Source organism: Macrobrachium rosenbergii, chromosome 10, assembly GCF_040412425.1.
Source record: "Macrobrachium rosenbergii isolate ZJJX-2024 chromosome 10, ASM4041242v1, whole genome shotgun sequence".
In the NCBI taxonomy this organism is placed as follows: Eukaryota; Metazoa; Arthropoda; class Malacostraca; order Decapoda; family Palaemonidae; genus Macrobrachium; species Macrobrachium rosenbergii.
This window is the reverse complement of record NC_089750.1, coordinates 74051375-74072206: the sequence shown is the minus strand read 5'-3', so window position 1 is coordinate 74072206 and position 20832 is coordinate 74051375. Positions and strand designations below refer to the sequence as shown.

At 39.2% G+C, this 20832-nt stretch overlaps 1 protein-coding gene across 1 annotated transcript in view; it reads left to right on the top strand.

Annotated features, from left to right (window-relative positions):
* ringer (ringmaker) overlaps nt 1–19917 on the top strand; it is a 28929-nt gene extending 9012 nt beyond the window's left edge. The window contains exons 2-5 of the mRNA XM_067110765.1: nt 9631–9856; nt 12282–12462; nt 13980–14109; nt 14964–19917. Coding sequence (XP_066966866.1) covers nt 9631–9856; nt 12282–12462; nt 13980–14109; nt 14964–15146 — 720 coding nt within the window. The 3' untranslated portion in view covers nt 15147–19917. The remainder of the gene's footprint in view (nt 1–9630; nt 9857–12281; nt 12463–13979; nt 14110–14963) is intronic.
* Nucleotides 19918–20832: the final 915 nt, after the last annotated feature.

Below are 20832 nucleotides of genomic sequence, written 5' to 3'. Positions count from 1 at the left end.
AATGATGAAGCTGACGATGATGATGAGGCCACCTACAGCAGGTGCCGTGAACGAAAATAACCACGGTAATAAAAAAATCGAAATGACTGGCATTACTATAATAATGACCTGACTCATTCCTAGGCCAAATGTGGTGCATTTTGACTGATTTACGATCATTATGGTTGTGGGGGGGGGTCCCGCTGGGAGTATTTCTGGTCCCACACCCACCCTTACCCTTCCTAACGGACATTTTTTTTTTCTGCCCATAACGTCAATTTCAACTTCTCGTCAACTCTGGCTTCTGGTTTCCGTCAACTCCTTGTCAGGTGTAGCTTCTTCTTCTCCGTCAACTCCTTGTCAACTGTGGATTCTGGTTCCCGTCAAATGCAGCTCCTGGTCCCCTGTCAACTATAGCTCTTGGGTCTCTGTCAGCTCCTTGTCAACTATAGCCTCTGGTTCTCTGTCAACTCCTTGTCAACTATGGCTCCTGACTCTGTCAGCTCCTAGCCAAGTATAGCTCTTGGTACCCTGTTAACTGTGGCTCCTGCTTGTCTGTCAACTCTTTATTAAGTCTGGCTCTCGGTTCCTGGACACTAGGTAATGTTGCTGATGTCTATTAAATTGTAAAGGAACGCAACTGAAGGGAGTCTTGCCTCCCCCATCTGCCTCCCACCTATCCCTCCCCTAACAACTAATACATAAATAAATAAACTCAGTGGAGAAGGAAGTAGACCGAAAGTTATTTGAAGCTATTTAAGATTTCATGCAGCAATGGTTCAAGGTAAAAATAAACTAAAGGAAAATGTCGTAAGGCATTTTCTCTAAGATGACAGTCGTCTGTTAAGTTAGGTATGAAGAGAGAGAGAGAGAGAGAGAGAGAGAGAGAGAGAGAGAGAGAGAGAGAGAGAATGGTTAGGTCTACTGTAACCCGATGCTCTCCTTATAAAAAATTTAGACTCAAAAGCGATCGTGTGTGTGTGTGTGTGTGAGAGAGAGAGAGAGAGAGAGAGAGAGAGAGAGAGAGAGAGAGAGAGAGAGAGTCTGTGTAGACACTGTAGAAGACATAACACGAGCGTTTTCAAAACATAAAGACTACTTTAGTGTTGAGGTTCCAACAGCGTTTGAGTAGCGCTCTTAAAATGCTCTCCACTCGAGAGAGAGAGAGAGAGAGAGAGAGAGAGAGAGAGAGAGAGAGAGAGAGAGAGAGAGAGATTGAAAGTGTAAATCCCTCTCCCTTCCCCCTCCCTTTTTCACCTAGGAAATAGGGAAAGGGTGACACAAAAGAGACAAATAGGGGAAAGGGAAAACAACAGAGGGAAATGGGGAAGGGGAAAACAACAGCGTGAAATGGGAACGAGAGAAACAAAAGAACCAAACTGAAAGAACGATTAAGGGAGCTTAAAGGAGAGAGAGAGAGAGAGAGAGAGAGAGAGAGAGAGAGAGAGAGAGAGAGAGAGAGAGAGAGAGAATAGGGATCAAAAGTCAGACGGACAACATGAAGCAGGGAAGACGACCACAGCAACAGTGAAGTGGATAAAATGTGTTCCACCAGATCAATACCCACCGAAAAAAAACCAAGCCACTGAAAATGAGGTGGAATGTAAGTGTGTGTGTGTGTGTGTGTGTGTGTGTGTGTGTGTGTGTGTGTGTGTGTGAGAGAGAGAGAGAGAGAGAGAGAGAGAGAGAGAGAGAGAGATGGTTAGGTCTACTGGTATCTCCATGCTTTCCTTATCAAAAATTAGACTCACAACGATCGTGTGAGTGTGAGTGCAGGTGTGGGTGTGGGTGTGGGCGTGGTGCTGAGAGAGAGAGAGAGAGAGAGAGAGAGAGAGAGAGAGAGAGAGAGAGAGAGAGAGAGAGAGAGAGAGAGAGAAATGGTCTATCGGTAACTCCTTCCCCTCCTTATAAAAAATTTAGACTCAAAACAATCGTGTGAGAGAGAGAGAGAGAGAGAGAGAGAGAGAGAGAGAGAGAGAGAGAGAGAGAGAGAGAGTTAGGTCTACTGGTAACTCCATGCTCGCATCAACAAAAAATTAGACCCAAAACGATCGATTTCTTTGCCTCCTCTAAGTTCACATCGATTGTCTATCGGGTCTCACAGGAACCCCGTGCCTCACCTGTCGTCAGGAATCGAGGGGGAAGGGGTAGGGGGTGCGAAACCCCAGGTGACCTTCCGAAACACGAAATGGGATGGCAAAGGGAGAATAGAAGGGGGCGCAAAACGAATAAGAAAAGAGGGACTTCCATTCTTCACTCGGGGAAAGAATGTGACGTAAATTGACCTGAGCCCCACCATTACCTCGGGAAACGAAGAGTGTGACGGCAACATTCTTTGATCATTTGGGCGTGCGTCTAATGCGGATATTTTTGGAATATATAAAGAATGGAAAGGCACTAAAAAACTGTCCCGCAACTGGGAGGAATAACAAATAAAAGAAGCTTAACATACACTCGTAAGGTGCATAATCCGTGCTTACAAATTTAGGCCTACACGATTAATATATTAGTAAAGGCTTTAACTTAAACCAACATACACCGTCAAAAGTGACGGTAATACTAAGAAATTTTTAACATCCTTAGATGCGTAATTGTCACGTATTCTCCAAGTTAGGCCCGAATATGACTTATTAAATTCATACCATAGGCCTACGAGATAGTTGCGTCTACGAAATAAGCTATATTAAAGTTGTAGTGCCTGGCCCAGTGCGCACAAGGAACAGCTGATAGTGGTCAGATTCGTGGAAATACAGCTGCATTAGCATGTTTAAAACTAAGTTGGGTTAACAGATTCTGAAGACCTAGACTCAGAGGTAATTGCAAGTTGTTGTTTTCTCTTTTACTGAAAAGTATATCGTTCAGTGGGTGCAATTTTTGGCAACCCCATTCAACGCTCAATGATAGACAGCGCCACCTGTCTTAAATCATTAGTCTAAGGGTTTCCTCACTGGATTTTTTTTAATACCTGCCAACCTTCCTTCCTTCCTTCCTAGAACTCTACCGGAAGTGTTTGTTTTTTCAGCAATTAAAGCAGGAATGAAGCAATTGTCAGGACATGCAACATCGAGCAACCTTGAGTGCAAGGTACAGATAGCATGTGCTCATTTGCTCATTAACAAATTATTTAACCCCTGACTTCCGCCGGTCCGTTTATGATGAACTTGTTTATGGGTTAACGTAATACAACTTGAAAATAATCACCTTAAAAATATGCAATAAATATCATTCGTTTAGCGAAAGTTTCAAACGACAACACTTAGTTTTTGAAGAGCATGTTTTTATAGCAGTAGATGATTTTTTATTCCATAAGTTGCTAATAATATTAAAGTTTCGTTGTTTAACAAATAATTTAACTGGACATTTTCTGAACAACGGGAGGACAATATCATTTTTAAAGAAATTGTATTTACAAGGAAAAAGAGCAATGTTATTTTTAATAGTCTTGTCCTGATCTCACTATCAAGAGAAGTAGACCAAATCTGCTCTTCACATATTCTGTAGTATTCTACAAAAATTTAGGAACGCGTTATAGGGCAAACATAAACATTTGAAAGCGAAATAAATCAGTATTTAAAAGAAATCGGTAACCTTATAAGGCGGGTGTATACATGAGCCACCGCGCAAGCTGTGCAAACAATGGAGGAACGCACTGCGCATGAGCAGTTAGGTACAGATAAAAAAAAAAAAAGTTTGAGATGCATATTTGCATGCATGACGTTCTGCCAAGTGCAAGACTAATTCTGTGTTCTTCCTTGACTGATGATCTGTTCAACAACTGCATAGAAAAATTGTTTAGGCTGAGATGCTTCAGCCTAAAGCGTTAAAGAAGTTTTCCTTTTATAATTATTAAGAATCAAGCTTTCATTCAACTCCCGGTGCAGGCCTTGAAATTAACAATTTTTTTTTTACTTAACTGTTAATAAAACCGTTAAATTAGCAAAGGACGTCAGAGAAAGTCGAAACTGTAGCCTCTCTTGAGAAGTACCACCGAACGGTGAACTAGTTAAACAGGTACTATTTTGCTTTTACAAATATTTCTTTCCACTTTACGTTTCAGCTAACAGAGAACCTCGTTATCGATCTTGCATTTTTTAAACTTTGCTTCTAATCCCTTTCTGATTATGTGAATTCCTTCTGAATATCTGAATTCAGCACATTTAAACTCGGTGTATCATAATATGTTCTCTCAAATTAACCAAACCGCCTTCACCAATATCGGCCTATCTTTCCGCGTCGCTGACGTTATTCTTCAGTCTTTCTCGTGTCACTACATTTTCCTCTCTCTCTTTCTCTAGGTCTTTCTTACTTCACACATACTTGTTTAAGTTCAGGAATTTTCTTTCATGCAGTCATCAAACGCAATATAGTTCCACGAAAGTGAAGAATTAGACCGACGCTGTAGTCCTTCCATGCACCAACTTCTTTTATTCTAGACTCTCCTATTCCACAGTTCCTCTCCTCACCTCGATATCTCTGTCTCTCAATTTACTTTTCCTTAATCTAACAGTCCTCTCCCATTTACCCTTACTTTCTTCTCTCTCTCTCCTATGAACTACTATATATCGCAACCACGTCCTTTCCTTCCAAACAACTGTCTTGCTTTGTACTTCAGCAGTTGCATGTTACATGTGACAGCAATTCAGCTGCGGAGTGTTCTGTTATTTACTTGCAGTGTTCTGTTATTCTCTTCAATTATAGTGTTCTGTTATTCCCTTCAATTAGCGTACCGTTACGGGTATACGAAGTTATGATGACTGTGTTACTGGAACCCGGGTGTCTAAATTTTCTCGGAAAAGAAATTTTAGCGCTAAAAAGCCAACGACTACCGTATCAGGCACTCACAAATCATGCACGGCTTGTACTTAACAAATGTAACCAGACAGTTTTCACGCAAGCCGTTGATTGACCAATCTCGTAACCCTTGCTAACCACATCCAAACAACCCGATAAACCTAACACAAAGTCAACCAATCACCGGAAACAGCGAGAAATCTTGGTATTTGATCAACGTTTCCTGGGGAAACAAGAGTTCGTGTTTAGACCGTTGGTCTATGTCATCTTTCCATTAGCGGCACCTTTTTGTTTGTCGACTTTCTAAGTGCCTTTTATTTATCTCTTGTTTTATGAGAGATGGAGTGCATCTATCTCTCTCTCTCTCTCTCTCTCAATCGCGCCTTGCAAATATCTTCACATAATCAGAATGTGTTTAGACGCATCCCAGTTGGTAGGTGAACAATTATTAAAATGCTTTTAAAATAGATTATCAATACTTCTGCTTTCAGTTTAATCTTTTCAAGTTCTCAAAACACGCAACCTTTAGTCATATGTTGAGAAGTTTTATGTTAAGAAACTTGCGTGAACCATTAAAACAAGCACTCGGATTGGATTTAAAGCCATTCCAATGCGTGGATGTTTCTAACATCTAATGGTATGGAGAAAAAAACACGATTATATATATTTATTACCTTGCTGACAGATGCGCATATATTAAGTGTGCATATGTGTGTGCGTGTGCAGGGACTCCATTTCAAACTGAATAACCGAGGTGATTCTGCTTCAATCCCCTTGATTTATGTATTTTACACTTTTCATAATGATCTTATGTAAATGCGGTGTTGGGAGGGACAGAGCAGTCATGGAATTAGTGACGGCAGAATAATCCATTTTTTTTTTTTTGTTTCTTAATTAGTTTTATCAAAACTACAACATAACAGATATACTCTTGCTTAAGAATTTCGTGAATTATTATTATTATTATTATATATATTATTTATCTGCATCGACGGTGATTTTATGACACGTCTTGTTTCAGCAAAGTATCAAGTGTCTCTCTCACCATACAGGATGTAAGTTGAGAGAGAGAGAGAGAGAGAGAGAGAGAGAGAGACTTGATACGTAACTGAACAGGAATTCAATGATGAAATCAACGTCGATGCAAATAACTAAAAAAAAAGAAAATAGAAAAAATAAATATTCGACATTTTGCCAAATGTTATGTTGTCTTTCTTACACAATTGACAACATTCTCTCACGGTTCCTCGTTGTTTCCAGCACATCTTGACAATGAATTCCCCAATCTACTTTCCTGACCTTTTCAAAATCCGTCTAAATAACTGACTATTGATCTGTGAGCTAGTACATGACAAATATCTCAAGCCGAGAGGAAGAGGAAATGTACTGGAATTCGACAAAAGATCACTTTAGGAAACCGGTTCTTTCAATGAAACCTAATTTTCTGTTCCTGTCAATTTTTCATTTTGTAATTCTGATACAGAAATACATTAAATAAAATACTATTGCCACAATAAAGAGCACAGAGTCTAACTTTCAATAATGACAAATGTTGCGACAAGCTTTGATTACTACAAAGAAAACGGGTTTTCCCTTTAAAATCGACAACTGATTCTATTTCAAGTGAAAATATTAGGCCCACATATTCACGCTGTAGAAGCTCTCGTGGTCTCAACGGCACATAGTTAGTTACATTGAAGCTCTTGTGGTATATATAGTACAACAAACTTCAAAAGTTCAAGCGAAGATACAACGCATTACAACCCTAATACAATTCTCCTTGCAGTTTAATAATTTAGTTACAGTTTTATCGATTTACTGTTTTGTTCATTTATTTTTTTTACTTTTTGACTTTTTACTTTACCTCCTCTTACTTCTTCCTCATGAATAACATTATAATCTTTGGAAGCTTGAACTTCAAGTCAAGTGATGGACCCTGTGGTGGGCTTGTTCCATTTGAAAAGGTTTCATCTCATAAAAATCAAAATCAAATCATATAAAGTATCTGGTCGCCACACGCAGCTGGGATCACTCCAGTAACCGGAATACCAAAAGCGCAGCTCTCCTAAAAACTTAAACTACTCTAAATCTTCTCCACTGTCTGCTACCGGAAGAGAGAGAATCAATACAAAAAGATAGATCTCCACTGCCGTGAGTCTCCTCCGAGCCTGGGAAGTGCAGACACCGGTGGTGGTGGTGGTGGTGGTGGTGGTGGAGGCATTGGAGATCGATATGACTTCATCTCGTGAGAGATGCTGCAGAGGGACTGTAAGGCTCACATTCCTTTGCACCTCCGTGTTGTGGACAGGAAGCAGCTACATTGTTAGCGACTTCTCTTCTTTTTGTTTTCACGGAGATTTTAGTCAGCTAATCGTTCGATGTGAAATGGCTTATTACTTGGTGGAATCTTGAGATGTTTGTTAGCAACTTCTTCTCTTTTTTCTCTCTCCAGCGAGGTTTTAGTCAGCTAATCGTTCGATGTAAAATGTCTGATTGTTTGGCGGAATCTTGATATTTTTGTCAGCAACTTCTTTTTTCCAGGAGATTTTAGTCAGCTAATCATTGGATGTAAAATGTCTGACTGTTTTGTGGAATTTGGAGATTTTTACTTAACGAAAAGCATAATGAGATCACCAGTTAAATGGAATTTAATAAGGAATATAGTGGATTATAACGGAATATAATGAGAAGACCAGTTAAATGGAATAATCGTTTCTGGGGAAACACTCTTAAGAAACCAACACCGGCATCTTGGCAAGACTGATATTATGAAAACCTTATTTATTTGGCCTTGGAACAAAAGTGAAGAAGATGCACTAAAATTTCAACCGGAATGTAATGTCGAAATAATAATAATAATAATAATAATAATAATACTTTTAGTCAATTGGAAGCCCAGGAGTTCAGATTATTATTACATTTAACGGTGACTAAACCTTGCAGCACGATAGAATTGAAGTGAATATAGAATTTAGGCCAAAGGTCAAGCACTGGGACCAATGAGGTCATTCAGCGCTGAAACGGAAACTGACAGTAAAAGTTTGAAAGGTGTAACAGGAGGAAAACCTCAAAGCAATTGCACTATGAATCAATTGCCAGGAGTGGGTGGAAAGCAAGATGGAAGGGAATATGAAAGGATGCACAGTAAAAGGAACTTAAGGGGTGCAGCTAGGGGCCGAAGGCACGCTGCAGAGAACCTTAACTGATGCCTACAGTGCACTGCATGATGCACACTGTCGGCACTACCCCACTACGGGGTTGCAGCACGATAGAGGAAAATTGCTTCTTCTAGAGATGGCAATTTGAAGTCAACGGGGGAAAGACATCACTTGAAAAATAATAACTTTTCTCCAAGCTAAAATTCAATTAAAAATGGGAGAGGATTACTCCTGCTTTCTTAATCTTTTGAAATCATTAGACTTATACGCGACGCTTAATCGTTATTATTACACAATCGGTGAGATAATACTATTTTAAAATCTGCTATTGGAAGATGGTCTAGTTTTTTTTTTAAGAAAGGTAATCCTATAGCAAATCACTCGAGATGTGTGTTTGAGAGAGAGAGAGAGAGAGAGAGAGAGAGAGAGAGAGAGAGAGAGAGATAACTGAGACAATGTAGAATTAGAGAAAATTAATAAACCATACATTAGTATGTTAAAGCGGTTCACTTCTGAGTAACGAATAAGTACTGCGTTTTACAAAACAAATGACGTTCGTATGACCATACGAATCATGACTCGTGCAGTGCAACGAAACAGTGGTGGGAGTTTTCCCCAACAGGATTAAAAAAAAAGTGTCAAAGTTCGGTCTAAAATGGATTCCCTCTCGAACTGCACTATATGCCTATCACTTGACAACACTCGAAAAGATATGCGAATACGTAACAATTCCGTAGGGAAACTATTGAAGTATTTAATATTTCCACAGTCTGGGGAATTAACGCTGATGCTTTTTCGTGGAATATCGAACTACGTTAGACCTACTACCACGAGTATCGTTCAATATTAATGACCTGTGTTAGACTAATTAGACTAACAACCGCGTTTATAAGATGACGATGCATAACGCAAGTAAGTCGACTATTTTTAAAAAGTCAAGACGCTTAAGAAAGACTGCGAAACGCAAAATAAAGAAGAAAACCTTCTAGCGATGTGACTCACAGGAACTGGTCAATCTTTTCCTTGTAGCCGAAATAACGACCTTGGCTCCCCCTTCGAGGCAAACGACCTTTGCGGACGGCTACTCACGCCCACCCCCATTCCCCCTCCCCCTTTCCACGCCCTACCCTACCCACCACCCACCCCACACCTCGTCAAACCCACACCATGCATTCCCCTTTCCCGCAGTCCTAATTCGAGACGGTCTTTGCAGTCTTATAGATACAGTCTTTGCAGTCTTACTGATAGTCTTTGCAGTCTTACTGATACAGTCTTTGCAGTCTTACAGAAACAGCCTTGGTAGTCTTACACCGAGGCAGTCTTTGATGACTTTGGAGTAAGGCAGGGGAGTTGATTACAGGACTGCGGGCTTAGCACTTCAATTTGCAGAGAGTGGTTGGCTATTAACCTGCATTACAAGGTCTACATCCCATGGGGATTACTGACAAGGCCTTTGAGTGTATTTTGCGCAAGTTTCAAAAGTGCTTAGCGAACTTCTGGGAATAGAATACTTAAAGTTTAGAGTAATTGGTATATTTTGCTTATATTTGGTATGATTTTAAGATGAAAAAATGGTATAGAGAAATTAATATTTCTAAAAATGACGCAATTTCAAGAAGGAAAGTCAGTTTCAGTTACGGAGCCCTTAAGAAAAAAATGAAAACCATTCCATACTTAGACTCACACGCGACAAACTTTGCAGATGTCAGCGCAGGAGGCGACAAACGATGTCAAGGACGAGGTCAAGGAGACAAAGCCAGAAGACGAGACGAAGCCTGAGGAACAAAAGGAGGACGAGAAGGAACTGAAGAAGGAGGAGAGTAGGGAGGAAAGTAGGGAGGAAAGTAAGGACGAAGGAGGGAGCAGGACTCCGTCGACTTCGGCTACCCCAGAACCCAGAGGCCAGGAGAACGGGGATGATGCCCCAGGTAGGTTTAAGCTAGGTCAAAGGTCATCCTTACCTAGACTCATTGCTCACGCATTATGCTCTGCATTCATTAATGCTAGGTCTAGTTTAGGTCAGTCTTTATCCTCACCTAGACTCATTACTCACGCATTATGCTCTGCAATTGTTAATGCTAGGTCTAGGTTAGGTCAGTCTTTATCCTCACCTAGACTCATTACTCACGCATTATGCTATGCAATTATTACTGCTAGGTCTAAACTAGGTCATCCTCACCTACACTCATTACCCACGCATTATGCTTTGCAATTTATTAATGCTGTGACGAACACTGACAAGGTTCATGGGAAAAACCCATTTTACAATTATATTCATCCTGGACATTTTAATTCATATAGACTCACTACTCATGAGCTGTGGATATGAACACAGGAATGAAACTGTTCAAGGCTTGAGAGAGAGAGAGAGAGAGAGAGAGAGAGAGAGAGAGAGAGAGAGAGAGAGAGAGAGAGAGAGAGAGTATTGCGTCCATTTGATTATGTAGGTTGACGTGGGGTTACAAAACAGGCCACGCCCACCTTAACGATGTGAAGTGAGATAATGGAATGGGGAAGTACCATTTATAAAATCACTTTGGCAGCCATGACAACAGGGTACTGTGGCTATAAGTAGTGTCTGCGCTGGAGGGAAATCTGATATAGTCGACGTAATTCTGCTAATTTGCTCTCTGTCTGCTTTACTAAACGTGTAGCGACTCTTATACAGTTAAAACCGTTCGCGTTCTGACCAACGGGACCCGGAGCTTCTGAAAGCTATTAAGTGGAATACAGTTTAGTGAATTTCGTCGAGTTTCGTTCAACATAGCCTATAAGTAACTTAAATTTGAGATGTGACAGAAAATCAACAGGTAAATCGATTATTCATCTTGTAACACTCACCGTCTTCTGGGAGGGAGGTCCTCGACGGTTAACAAATGGCGTCCAGAACTAGGCCTAGTCTGTTCACTAACTGGAGTTCTCTTCACTCCTTTACAACTCTTCGGCTTCATCCTTGCGTTAACGATGTCACTCGTATATCCAGACACTGATACACAATAGGTGGGCACTGTAGTCTAAAAAATGGCGATAAAAATAAATGAAGACAAGCGACACAGGAACTACAGTACATAAGAAGGCCGTTTTAAAGAACCTTCTGTCCGTTGGTTCAAGTTCTCATCCTCATTGGTTCTAGTTTAGTTGCCATTTTGATGACTTTTGGATTCTTGCTACATATATTGATTACTTTTTAACTCTGCCACAACTTGTCTCATTCTAAAGTAGTTTTTTAGTCACTTTATAAGGGAGGCCATTTAATAAATTGTTTCCAAACGACGAAGCCAGTAAATGAAAATATAATTGGCAACTCTTAGTTTAGGTTAGGTGGCGTTTAGCGCAAAAAAAAAAGGCTGTATTTTGTATTACACTTGATATGCGGGTTCTAGCAGATTATTTCGTATTTAAACAGATCTCTAAGGAATTCAATATATCAATTCCAAAGTAAACTCATGTTGTTTAATGACTTACCACCTAATATAAGTTTGTGTCTGTGGAGAACGACTCTCCAAATATAATTTGATTTCAGATCGTAATGTAGACAGATATTAGCTCGCAAGATTTTATGACTACTTAACTCCTGTTTCCTTTCTTCACGCTTGCTGTCCAACCTTTCTGACTTCTACCTCTTAGTGTAAACGTTGAGTTTTCTCCCAGTACTACCTTTGGACCCTTGTACTTCACCTTTGTTTTCTGGAGTTCGTTATCTTGCTGTCCAGCCACGCCAGTGTACCTCTACCTGTTACTTGGTGCAACTGTGGAGTTTTCTCCCAGTTCCACCTGTAGATCCTTGTACTTCATCCCCTTTATTTTCTGACCACCTGTAGATCCCTGTATCTCCTTTGTTTTCTGACCACGCTTAGATCCTTCTACTTCATCACCTTCATTTTCTGACCACTTTTAGATCCTTGTACTTCATCTCCTTTGATTTTCTGACCACTTTTGTACTTCATCCCCTTTATTTTCACCACTTTTAGATCCTTGTACTTCATCCCCTTCATTTTCTGACCACTTTTAGATCCTTGTACTTCATCTCCTTTATTTTCTGACCACTTTTAGATCCTTGTACTTCATCCCCTTTATTTTCTGACCACTTTTAGATCCTTGTACTTCATCTCCTTTATTTTCTGACCACTTTTAGATCCCTGTACTTCATCTCCTTTATTTTCTGACCTCTTAGACCCTTGTACTTCCTCTCCTTTATTTTCTGGACCGTTCCATCTTGCTGTTGTCCACCCACTCCACCAACTCCATCTTTCCCAAGTCTTAAGCTCTGAATAACCTAAAGTAAGCCCCAGAGAGCTTGACAGCACAAAAACCCCATAAAATCAGACTCTCTCATTCTTCCCCTCGTTGCAGGCACGCCCAAGCAACTCACCTTGCGGGAGCAGTTCCGCAACTTCAGCAAATTCGGGGACATCAAGAGCGATGGCAAGCTGCTGACCCTTTCCCAGTCGGACAAATGGTTCAAGCAAGCCAAGGTCATCGACGGGAAGTCGATCACGACCACAGACACGGCCATCACCTTCAATAAGCTCAAGTATGACGTTGAGAGATCAGGTCAAGTGTGATTTAAGATGTTAGGGTTAAGTATGACAACCTGGGAGGAGGGGAAGAAGGGCGAGACACGGCTTTCATCTTCAGTAAGCTGAAGTATGACGTTGAAAGATCAGGTCGAGTGTGATTTAAGAAGTTAGGGTTAAGTATGACAACTTGGGAGGAGAAGCTGAGTTGGGTCAGTTATTATTATTATTATTATTCAGAAGATAAACCCCAGTTCATATGGGACAAGCCTACAGGGGTCATTGAAATTATAATTGTTATTATTATTTAAGAGATAAACCGCTGTTCATATAGAACAAGGCCACAGGGGCCATTGGCTTCAAACTCAAGCTACCAAAGAATATGATGGTGTTCATTTGAAGGAAGTTACAGAAGATAAGAAATACAGATGGAACAGATCAATTATTTGTGAAGAAAAGAAAAGACAAAGTAATAAATTAATAGGTACGGTAAATAGATTAATATATACATAAATCAGTAAAATATGAGGTGAATTGTTTTAGGATAGTAATCCACTGGATCATCGCTTGAACTCTTAAGGTTCTGATTGCAAAACACTTCTGCATTATTGCAAATCAATTATTAATGTTAAAGTAATGAATGCTATATTATTTTTTTATATTATCTAGAACAGTTGGAAACTACTGACATCCCCTGACCCTGTTTTAGATAATAAATTACAATGTTACAATTAGATCTCACATTAAGTCAAGCATGTCCATTTAAAAAAAATATTCACCATATTACATTTGAAATTGTATATAGATTATAGAATTTAGGCCTAAGGCCAAGCACTGGGACCTATGAAGTCATTCAACGCTGAAACGGAAATTGACACTAAAAGCCTTGAAAGGTGTAACAGGAGGAAAACCTCAAAGCAGTTGCAATATGAATCAGTTGTTAGGAGAGGATGGAAGTAGGCTGGAAGAAAAAGAATATGAAAGGAGGTACAGTAAAAGGAACGAAAGGGGTTGCAGCTAGGGGCCGAAGGCACGCTGCAAAGAACCATAAGCAATGCCTACAGTGCACCGCATGAGGTGCACTGATGGCACTAACCCCCTGCGGGATATTACATTAGGAAGCCATGCAGTTCATAGCCATTGCTATATTTCTCGTATTTAACAAGAAAATTTGTCAAAGAAAGCACTTTATCTTTATAAAGTATCTGGTAAAATGCTTGTATTCAGAATCATTCAGTATTATGCAAGAACTGATTAAGCGACCAACAGGTTCATAAAATAGAAAAAATGGAATATTTTTTTCGTATCTTATTATTATTATTATTCAGATGAAACCTTCAAATGAACACCATACACTTTGGAAGCTTGAATTTCAAGTCAGTGGCCCCCCGCCCCACTGTGGTGGGCTTGTTCCACATGAACAGAATTTTATCTCCTGAATAATAATAATAATAATAATAATAATAATAATAATAATAATAATAATAACAATAATAATAATAATAATAATAATAAATCTTTTTTATCTTTACAGAACTAAGAAGATAACCTTCGTTGAATTCGAGAAGTACCTCGACGAGATCGCCAAGTCCAAAAAGCTCGACGTCAAAGACATCAAGACGAAGTTACGGGAATGTGGGGCGCCAGGCACTTCTGGCACCACGGTGAGTATCCTGAATAGTGCCTTGAATGGTGTCCTGGATTATATACTGAATGGCATCCTGAATTGTATCCTGAGTACCTATCTATGTAATTATCCGTAATTATGCTCTTGATGCTCCGGATCTTAGCGCATCCCGGTTGCATTTTTCCGAGATGTAACCGAGTACTGGGACTTTTCCTTGAAAACAGCGGGACGCCGTATCTCAACTAACCATAGAATTTTCTTGAAAATCATCTCATTATGTTTCCCACACCCAAATTGCTCTATAACTACTAACCTAACCTAACATAGGGTAATGACAAAAAAACTGGGTCTGGTGCAGTACTAGCATACATCACAGGAATTTGCATCCTGGTTTGTATGCCCTAGGAGCTGTTGGTTTGGATGTCCATGTCCAGAGAGCCACAACAGGCTTCTTAAACCCTTCCTCGAGCAAGGCCTGGTTAGACTAAGCAAACCTGCTCCTGTTTCAGAACCATGCATCTAACCTCATCAGCATCCAAAGTTAATAAAATCCATAACATCACTGACACATACAAAGAAAACACATATAATTTCTGACAGTGCAGAGGTATTATCATTACTACAGACTCTAAGTTTGATAATTAGAACATTTTTTTTTATAAATGTTAAAACCTCGGTACTTGAATCGAATAATCTTTAAGAAAATTTCGGCGACTCAAAATTACTCAATGACTATAAACTTATTTTGATAACCATGAGCTGTCTATTAGAGCTGTCAATGTGATAAGTAATATAGAGTAAAATGTCACCATTAGAAAACAAGAGTGTTGTAAGTCAGTAACTATAAATTATTATCGAGAATATCTAATACAACTTGAATGACTGTTCCAGAGTGTCGTCAAAAGCAGCGCAGTCGACCGTCTCACGGACACCAAGAAGTTCACGGGATCCCACAAGCTGAGATTCGACTCGACAGGGCGCGGGAGGGGCATCGCAGGAAGGAGAGACGTCAACGACGGCTCCGGCTACGTCACCGGCTACAAGAACAAGAACACCTACGACAAAACCCACTAGAGGTCGTCGCTCTCGGCGGAGAGAAAGACAGAGAAAGAGAGAGAGAGAGAGAGAGAGAGAGAGGGAGAGTGAGAGCCCCGTTTCGCTAAGCTTACTTTTACTGACACGTGGGTGGGAGAGCGAAGCTCCCAGTCGAGGCGCTTCGAGGTCCCTTCCGGACGGCATGCAAGATGTTACTTTGACACCTTATCCTCGACGGGCTCTCCGGGTTGTTCTCGCGAGGCTGATGCCGATGCGACTCGAATGAAAATAGTCTCGGACCGTTTCGAAATGGGTTCTATAGTGAACGCACCGAGCAAGAGACAACACACAGAGCAGACCAAGTAGACTCGTAGTAGACCTTGACGTTGTGCGCAAATGGTTTTGATATCTACAAGGAAGGGAATCGGTGCGAATCGAAAGGAAGCTGCTGTCTCTTTCCCCCCCACCCCGGAAAACTCATACACAAACAGACAACAATATTGCCTTTACTTGTAAATCTCGCTGGTTCAAAAATGATTATTCTACAGGATTCTGAAATCTTTGCTGCCAGTACTTGGTATTTTAGTGATCATTCATTATTCAAATATATTTATATATATATATATGTAGACGTTTCTTCATGTAACTAACATTCCACAGGACATCTGCAAAGAAGTGTCATGTTCACACCTATTGAGCTGATACCATTTTTTTTAATTTGTGACACTTGAAAAAAATTTTGTACAGAAATTTTGCCCACCATCATGTTTTTTTTTTTGTCCAGTATTTTTTCACACAGGTATTCATTATCAATATAACATATGTATATATATTTTTCTACGTTATTTCTGGCAATTTTTGAATATCTTCAATAAGGTGAAAATATAGTTTCTGAAACTGAGAAAGACTTGCTATATACGTTTGGCTGCTAGTTCTGGTGATTTGGTTCAAGCGCTTGTGACAAATGTTTTTGGAAACGATTGCAGACCAGAAAGAAACAAACACAAACAAACATTTGCGGTAAAACATTCGCGAATAGAATCTTTAGCGTCTTGTTGCAGCATCCATATTAGCCGGAGGCTTTCAAAGGTGATATTTTATATTACGTAAAATAAAAAGAAGCTAGACTAACCAGGCATTGCTATTAGTGCTCTATAGTAGATGAGAGTCAAGTTTTTTTTAAAGACCTTTCGCTATGCCTTCTTCCCCTGCGAAGTTTTTTTTGAAACGCTGTTTTAAATGTACATGAAACATCAGCCGTCATTCTAATGATAAAGAAAAAGACATTAAAAGTAATTCCTGACTAATTATATAATAAGAATAATTATCATTAAGCGGCTAGCATCAATCTAAAGAACAAAATAGCCAAATGTAATCTTTACGCAACTAGTGATTCTACTTAATGAAGTCATTACTCCTAATTGTACAAACTAGCAAAGCACATCTGTTAGACTGAACAAATGTTAATCATTCAACCCCAAGAGGTTACTCTCCCCATACCCTGTCACGCTAGGAACCCTAATTTCGAACTTTGACCTTGAACCGGGTCATTTCGTACCTCGTACTTTGACCTTGCAGGGTCATTTTGTACCTCGTACTTTGACCTTGTAATTGGCCATTTTGTACTTCGTACTTTGACCTTGCAATGGGTCATTTTGCACCTGGTACTTTGACCTTGTAACTGGTCATTTTGTACCTCGTACCCTGACTTGCAAGGGGTCATTTTGTACCTGGATTTTTGCAGAGACTGGAATGTACCAGTTGCTTTCTTCTCCTCCCTTGTTACAAAGGCGCACTCATTATTAGGCTTTTCAGGACACAGACTTTCTTAAATGATAATAATAATGATATTATTATTTAAGAGAAGCAATCTCGTGTTAGTTTTGACGCCTAGTAAAGCATTTGTTTGAACTATATTAGCTCCTCTTTATTAATGTAAACGTGTGTAGGCATTGTGACACACCTAAAGTCGACGCATTTTAAGAATATCACTCGGCGACGGCCCCTTTCCCCGGCACCATAGATAATGCATGATATTATCGTACCGACATCAGTTGCTGCTTGGCTATGACGCTGATAACATCAAAAGGTCGTTCATCCCAGGGAGGAGCTGCAGACCCCAGATGGATGAAACCCCCACCCTCCTTCCATCCTGAGATGGGTAGAGGAATCTGGCTCACGATAAGGACAGTGCTGCCAGCCGTATGACTAATATCGTCAAAGAGGGGAGAGGGTTAGGCTGGGGTGCCAAGGTCGGGTAGGGAGGATGTGGGCGTGGCCGAGAGATATTCTTAAAATGCGTCGACTATAGGTCTATTCAAAGTTTCACAAAAATCCAAATTCTAGTGAGTTTTTTTTTTTTCAAAGAAAATTTGCATCGCTCGATCATTTCTTTATCGCGAACAAATTTGATTTGGAAGTAAATAGCAAATGCGTCTATAATGCCTCATGAACATCATCAAAGCATAAAGAAGTAACTCACGATAGATTTTCAGCATTTAAGAAAAGAGATAATTTTTCACATGTCAAAATTCATCAGTAAGATGTAAATTTTCGGCCTTTAAGAAAAGGGTTTATTTTCCATCTTACAAAACTCAACCGAAAGACTATTATACATCAGAATGAACTCAAAATAAATCCCTTTTTTCCATTTGCTGCATTTGAGTGTGAAGAAGATTTTTTTCAGTTGAAATTCCTGCACCACACTGGAAATCAATCGAATATTGCATGGGTACATTTATATTCAAAACACAAATGTTTGTGCCTTTGTAGTGGAGCCCCAAACGGGCAGTTGTACTTTCTCGTGCTGTCTTCACTTCCTCTCCCCTTTTTGGAAGTCGTGTTCCCACACCTGACCTACGTCGTCATCAGCAATTCTTTTGTCGTTCATTTCCGTGACACCTGTCGTATCCTGGGCCTCATTCCCGTTACTCACTCCTTCGTTAACCTTTCTGAAAACCATACCTGTACCTCAGAGATTATTCAAGAAAAATTGAACTTACAGGCGGCCACAGTTCCTCCACTGACACTTGTACTATGATAAAGAGATGATGTACTTGAGAAGAAAACATAGAAGAAAGTCATTGTTGACTTTGTATATCATGTATGGGGCATTCAAACATGGCTGACGCCAGTGGTACAAGTTGGGCATGCGCCTTACCGCGTAAAACACCATAGAACATCGGCTAACATTACTTTACAGGTAACAACTAATTAAGACTGCTGTTACCTACCTTGCAGTGATTAAACGCAGTCTCCAGTTGCCGCAAAAAGAGAGAAAATAAAGTTCCGAGCGTTCACGACACTCACGATTTTCACGACGTGGTAGTTCAAGTAGTACTGTGTCTCACTTTTAAAGCTCTTCTTTCAAAATCACCGACCAACTCCAGAGTACAAGTTGAGCAGCTGGGAATCTTTTGGAGTCTTTCATTTTGATTCCTTGTGTGTGTGTGTAGTTTCTTTTCGGAGGTCAGACCGTCACCCAAGGTCACACCACTCAAATCTGTACGTGCAGAATTATCGTGGTTTTGTTCCTGTCACCGAGAGATAAACAAATACAAATGGGTTCACTGTGTATTTCTTGATTATCTGTTGTTCGCTACTACAGTTGTTTGCAATCGGACTAGATAACCTCAGGTCACAGTTGGCAATGTAAACTCAATTACAATTCTGATCCGAACGTTCTCTGAGATCAAGTTACTCTTGATGCGTTGCTAAGAATCTTTTCGTTAACAGATCACGCAATTTGTCTCACTCAAGGCGAGGTTCTCTGGTTTCGACGTTACAAATAAGAAGCAGCAGTAGCTACTTAGTGTGAATACAGTTTTACGAAGACTTTGTTGATGTAAATATTCTGTGTTATGCTTTCTGTTATATAAAAAGGTTTACGTTTTCTTCGAATGAATTTATAGCAGACATTAATTATTTATGAGATATCTCATATTCTTTGCCCGCTATTTGTCGATTTGTACGCAGACAGAGAATGAAGGGCGAGTCCCAATCAGGAACAGAGTAAAAACCTGCTCGTTTTGCCACCAGAGAAAAGTCTCAAATGAATAAACGCAATTTTAATCCATTTTCTAAAAAGGTTTGCGGATTGATCCACAGTAAAGTCTTAGGGATTAATCCACTAAAAAGGCTTACAGATTATTTTAAAAACAGGCTTAGGGATTAATCCGAAGAGGGCTTAGGGATTAATCCAGTATAAAGATTTTTGGATTATTCCAAGGAAAGGTTCAGGGATTAATCCACTAAAAAGGCTTACGGATTAATCCATAAAAAATGCTTAAGGACCAATCCATAAAAAAGGCTTAATGATCAATCCATAAAAAAAGGACTTACGGATCAATCCATAAAAAAGGCTTAAGGATTAATCCATAAAAAAAGGCTTAGGGATCAATGCATAAAATAAGGCTTGCTGATTCATAATAGCCATCATGGCCCGTTTCCCATACTACTGCATTGCATTTATCTACAACATGGTAGACTATTCTACAACTACAATTTTTGGCAGAGTTCAACTGCACGTTTCTTCATTTGTAGCCATGGTTTAAAATATGTGTTTTTGACGTAGACATGGAATGTTTTTCTTCTGCCTGTATGTTTTTTGCACTCTGTAAAAACACTGCCAGTGTTTGTCAATAGGTTCGATGTCACAGGGGTCACAGCAGCAGATGATGTAATAGTTTTTTTTTTGGAGGTTGAATTTTTTTTAAATTTCTGATTATACGAGTATTTCAATGTAGCCTGTTCAAGAAAATAAAAAGGGTTATTGTGTACTTAAATATTAAATCATATATTATCATATTAAGAGGAGGCTTTCATTAACCCCCTTCCTGGAATGTTTTTTTTTTATTTCTTATCTGGAAGGTTTTGTTTAGCTATCACAAAAGTATATGCAATCTTCAAGTACTGTCATCAGTACAAAATGTTAATTTTTTTCGTGCAGTCTCAGGAATACAAAATGTTAATTTTTTCGAGCGATTCAATCTGTGAAAATTGTTAATTTTTTCGAGCAATTCCATTAGTAAAAATAGTTAATTTTTTCGAGTAAATCAATCAGTAGAAATTGTTAATTTTTTCGAGCAAATCAATCAGTAAAAATTGTTAATTTTTTCGAGCAATTCAATCAGTAAAAATAGTTAATTTTTTCGTATACTGTCTACGGTACAAAATGTTAATTTTTTCGTGCACTGTCATCAGTACAACAAGTTAACTTTTTCGTTCAATGTCATCAGTATAAAATGTTAATTTTTCTCATGCACTGTCATCAACAAAATGTTAATTTTTTTCAAGCACTGTCATCAGTAAAAAATGTTAATTTTTTTTTCAAGCACTGTCATCAACAAAATATTAATTTTCTTTTCAGGCACTGTCATCAGTACAAGTTAATTTTTTCGTGCACTGTCATCGGTACAAAATGATATTTTTACAAGAGCACTGTCATCAGTACAAAATGTTAATTTTTTCGTGCACTGTCATCAGTACAAAATGTTAATTTTTTCGTGCACTGTCATCAGTACAGAATGTTAATTTTTCATGCACTGTCATCAGTACAAAAGTTAATTTTTCGTGCACTGTCATCAGTACAGAATGTTATTTTTTCGTGCACTGTCATCAGCACAAAATGATATTCATCAGTACAAAACGTTATTTTTTCGTGCACTGTCATCAGTACAAAATGTTAATTTCCTCCAAGCACTGATCAGTTCAAAATGTCAATTTC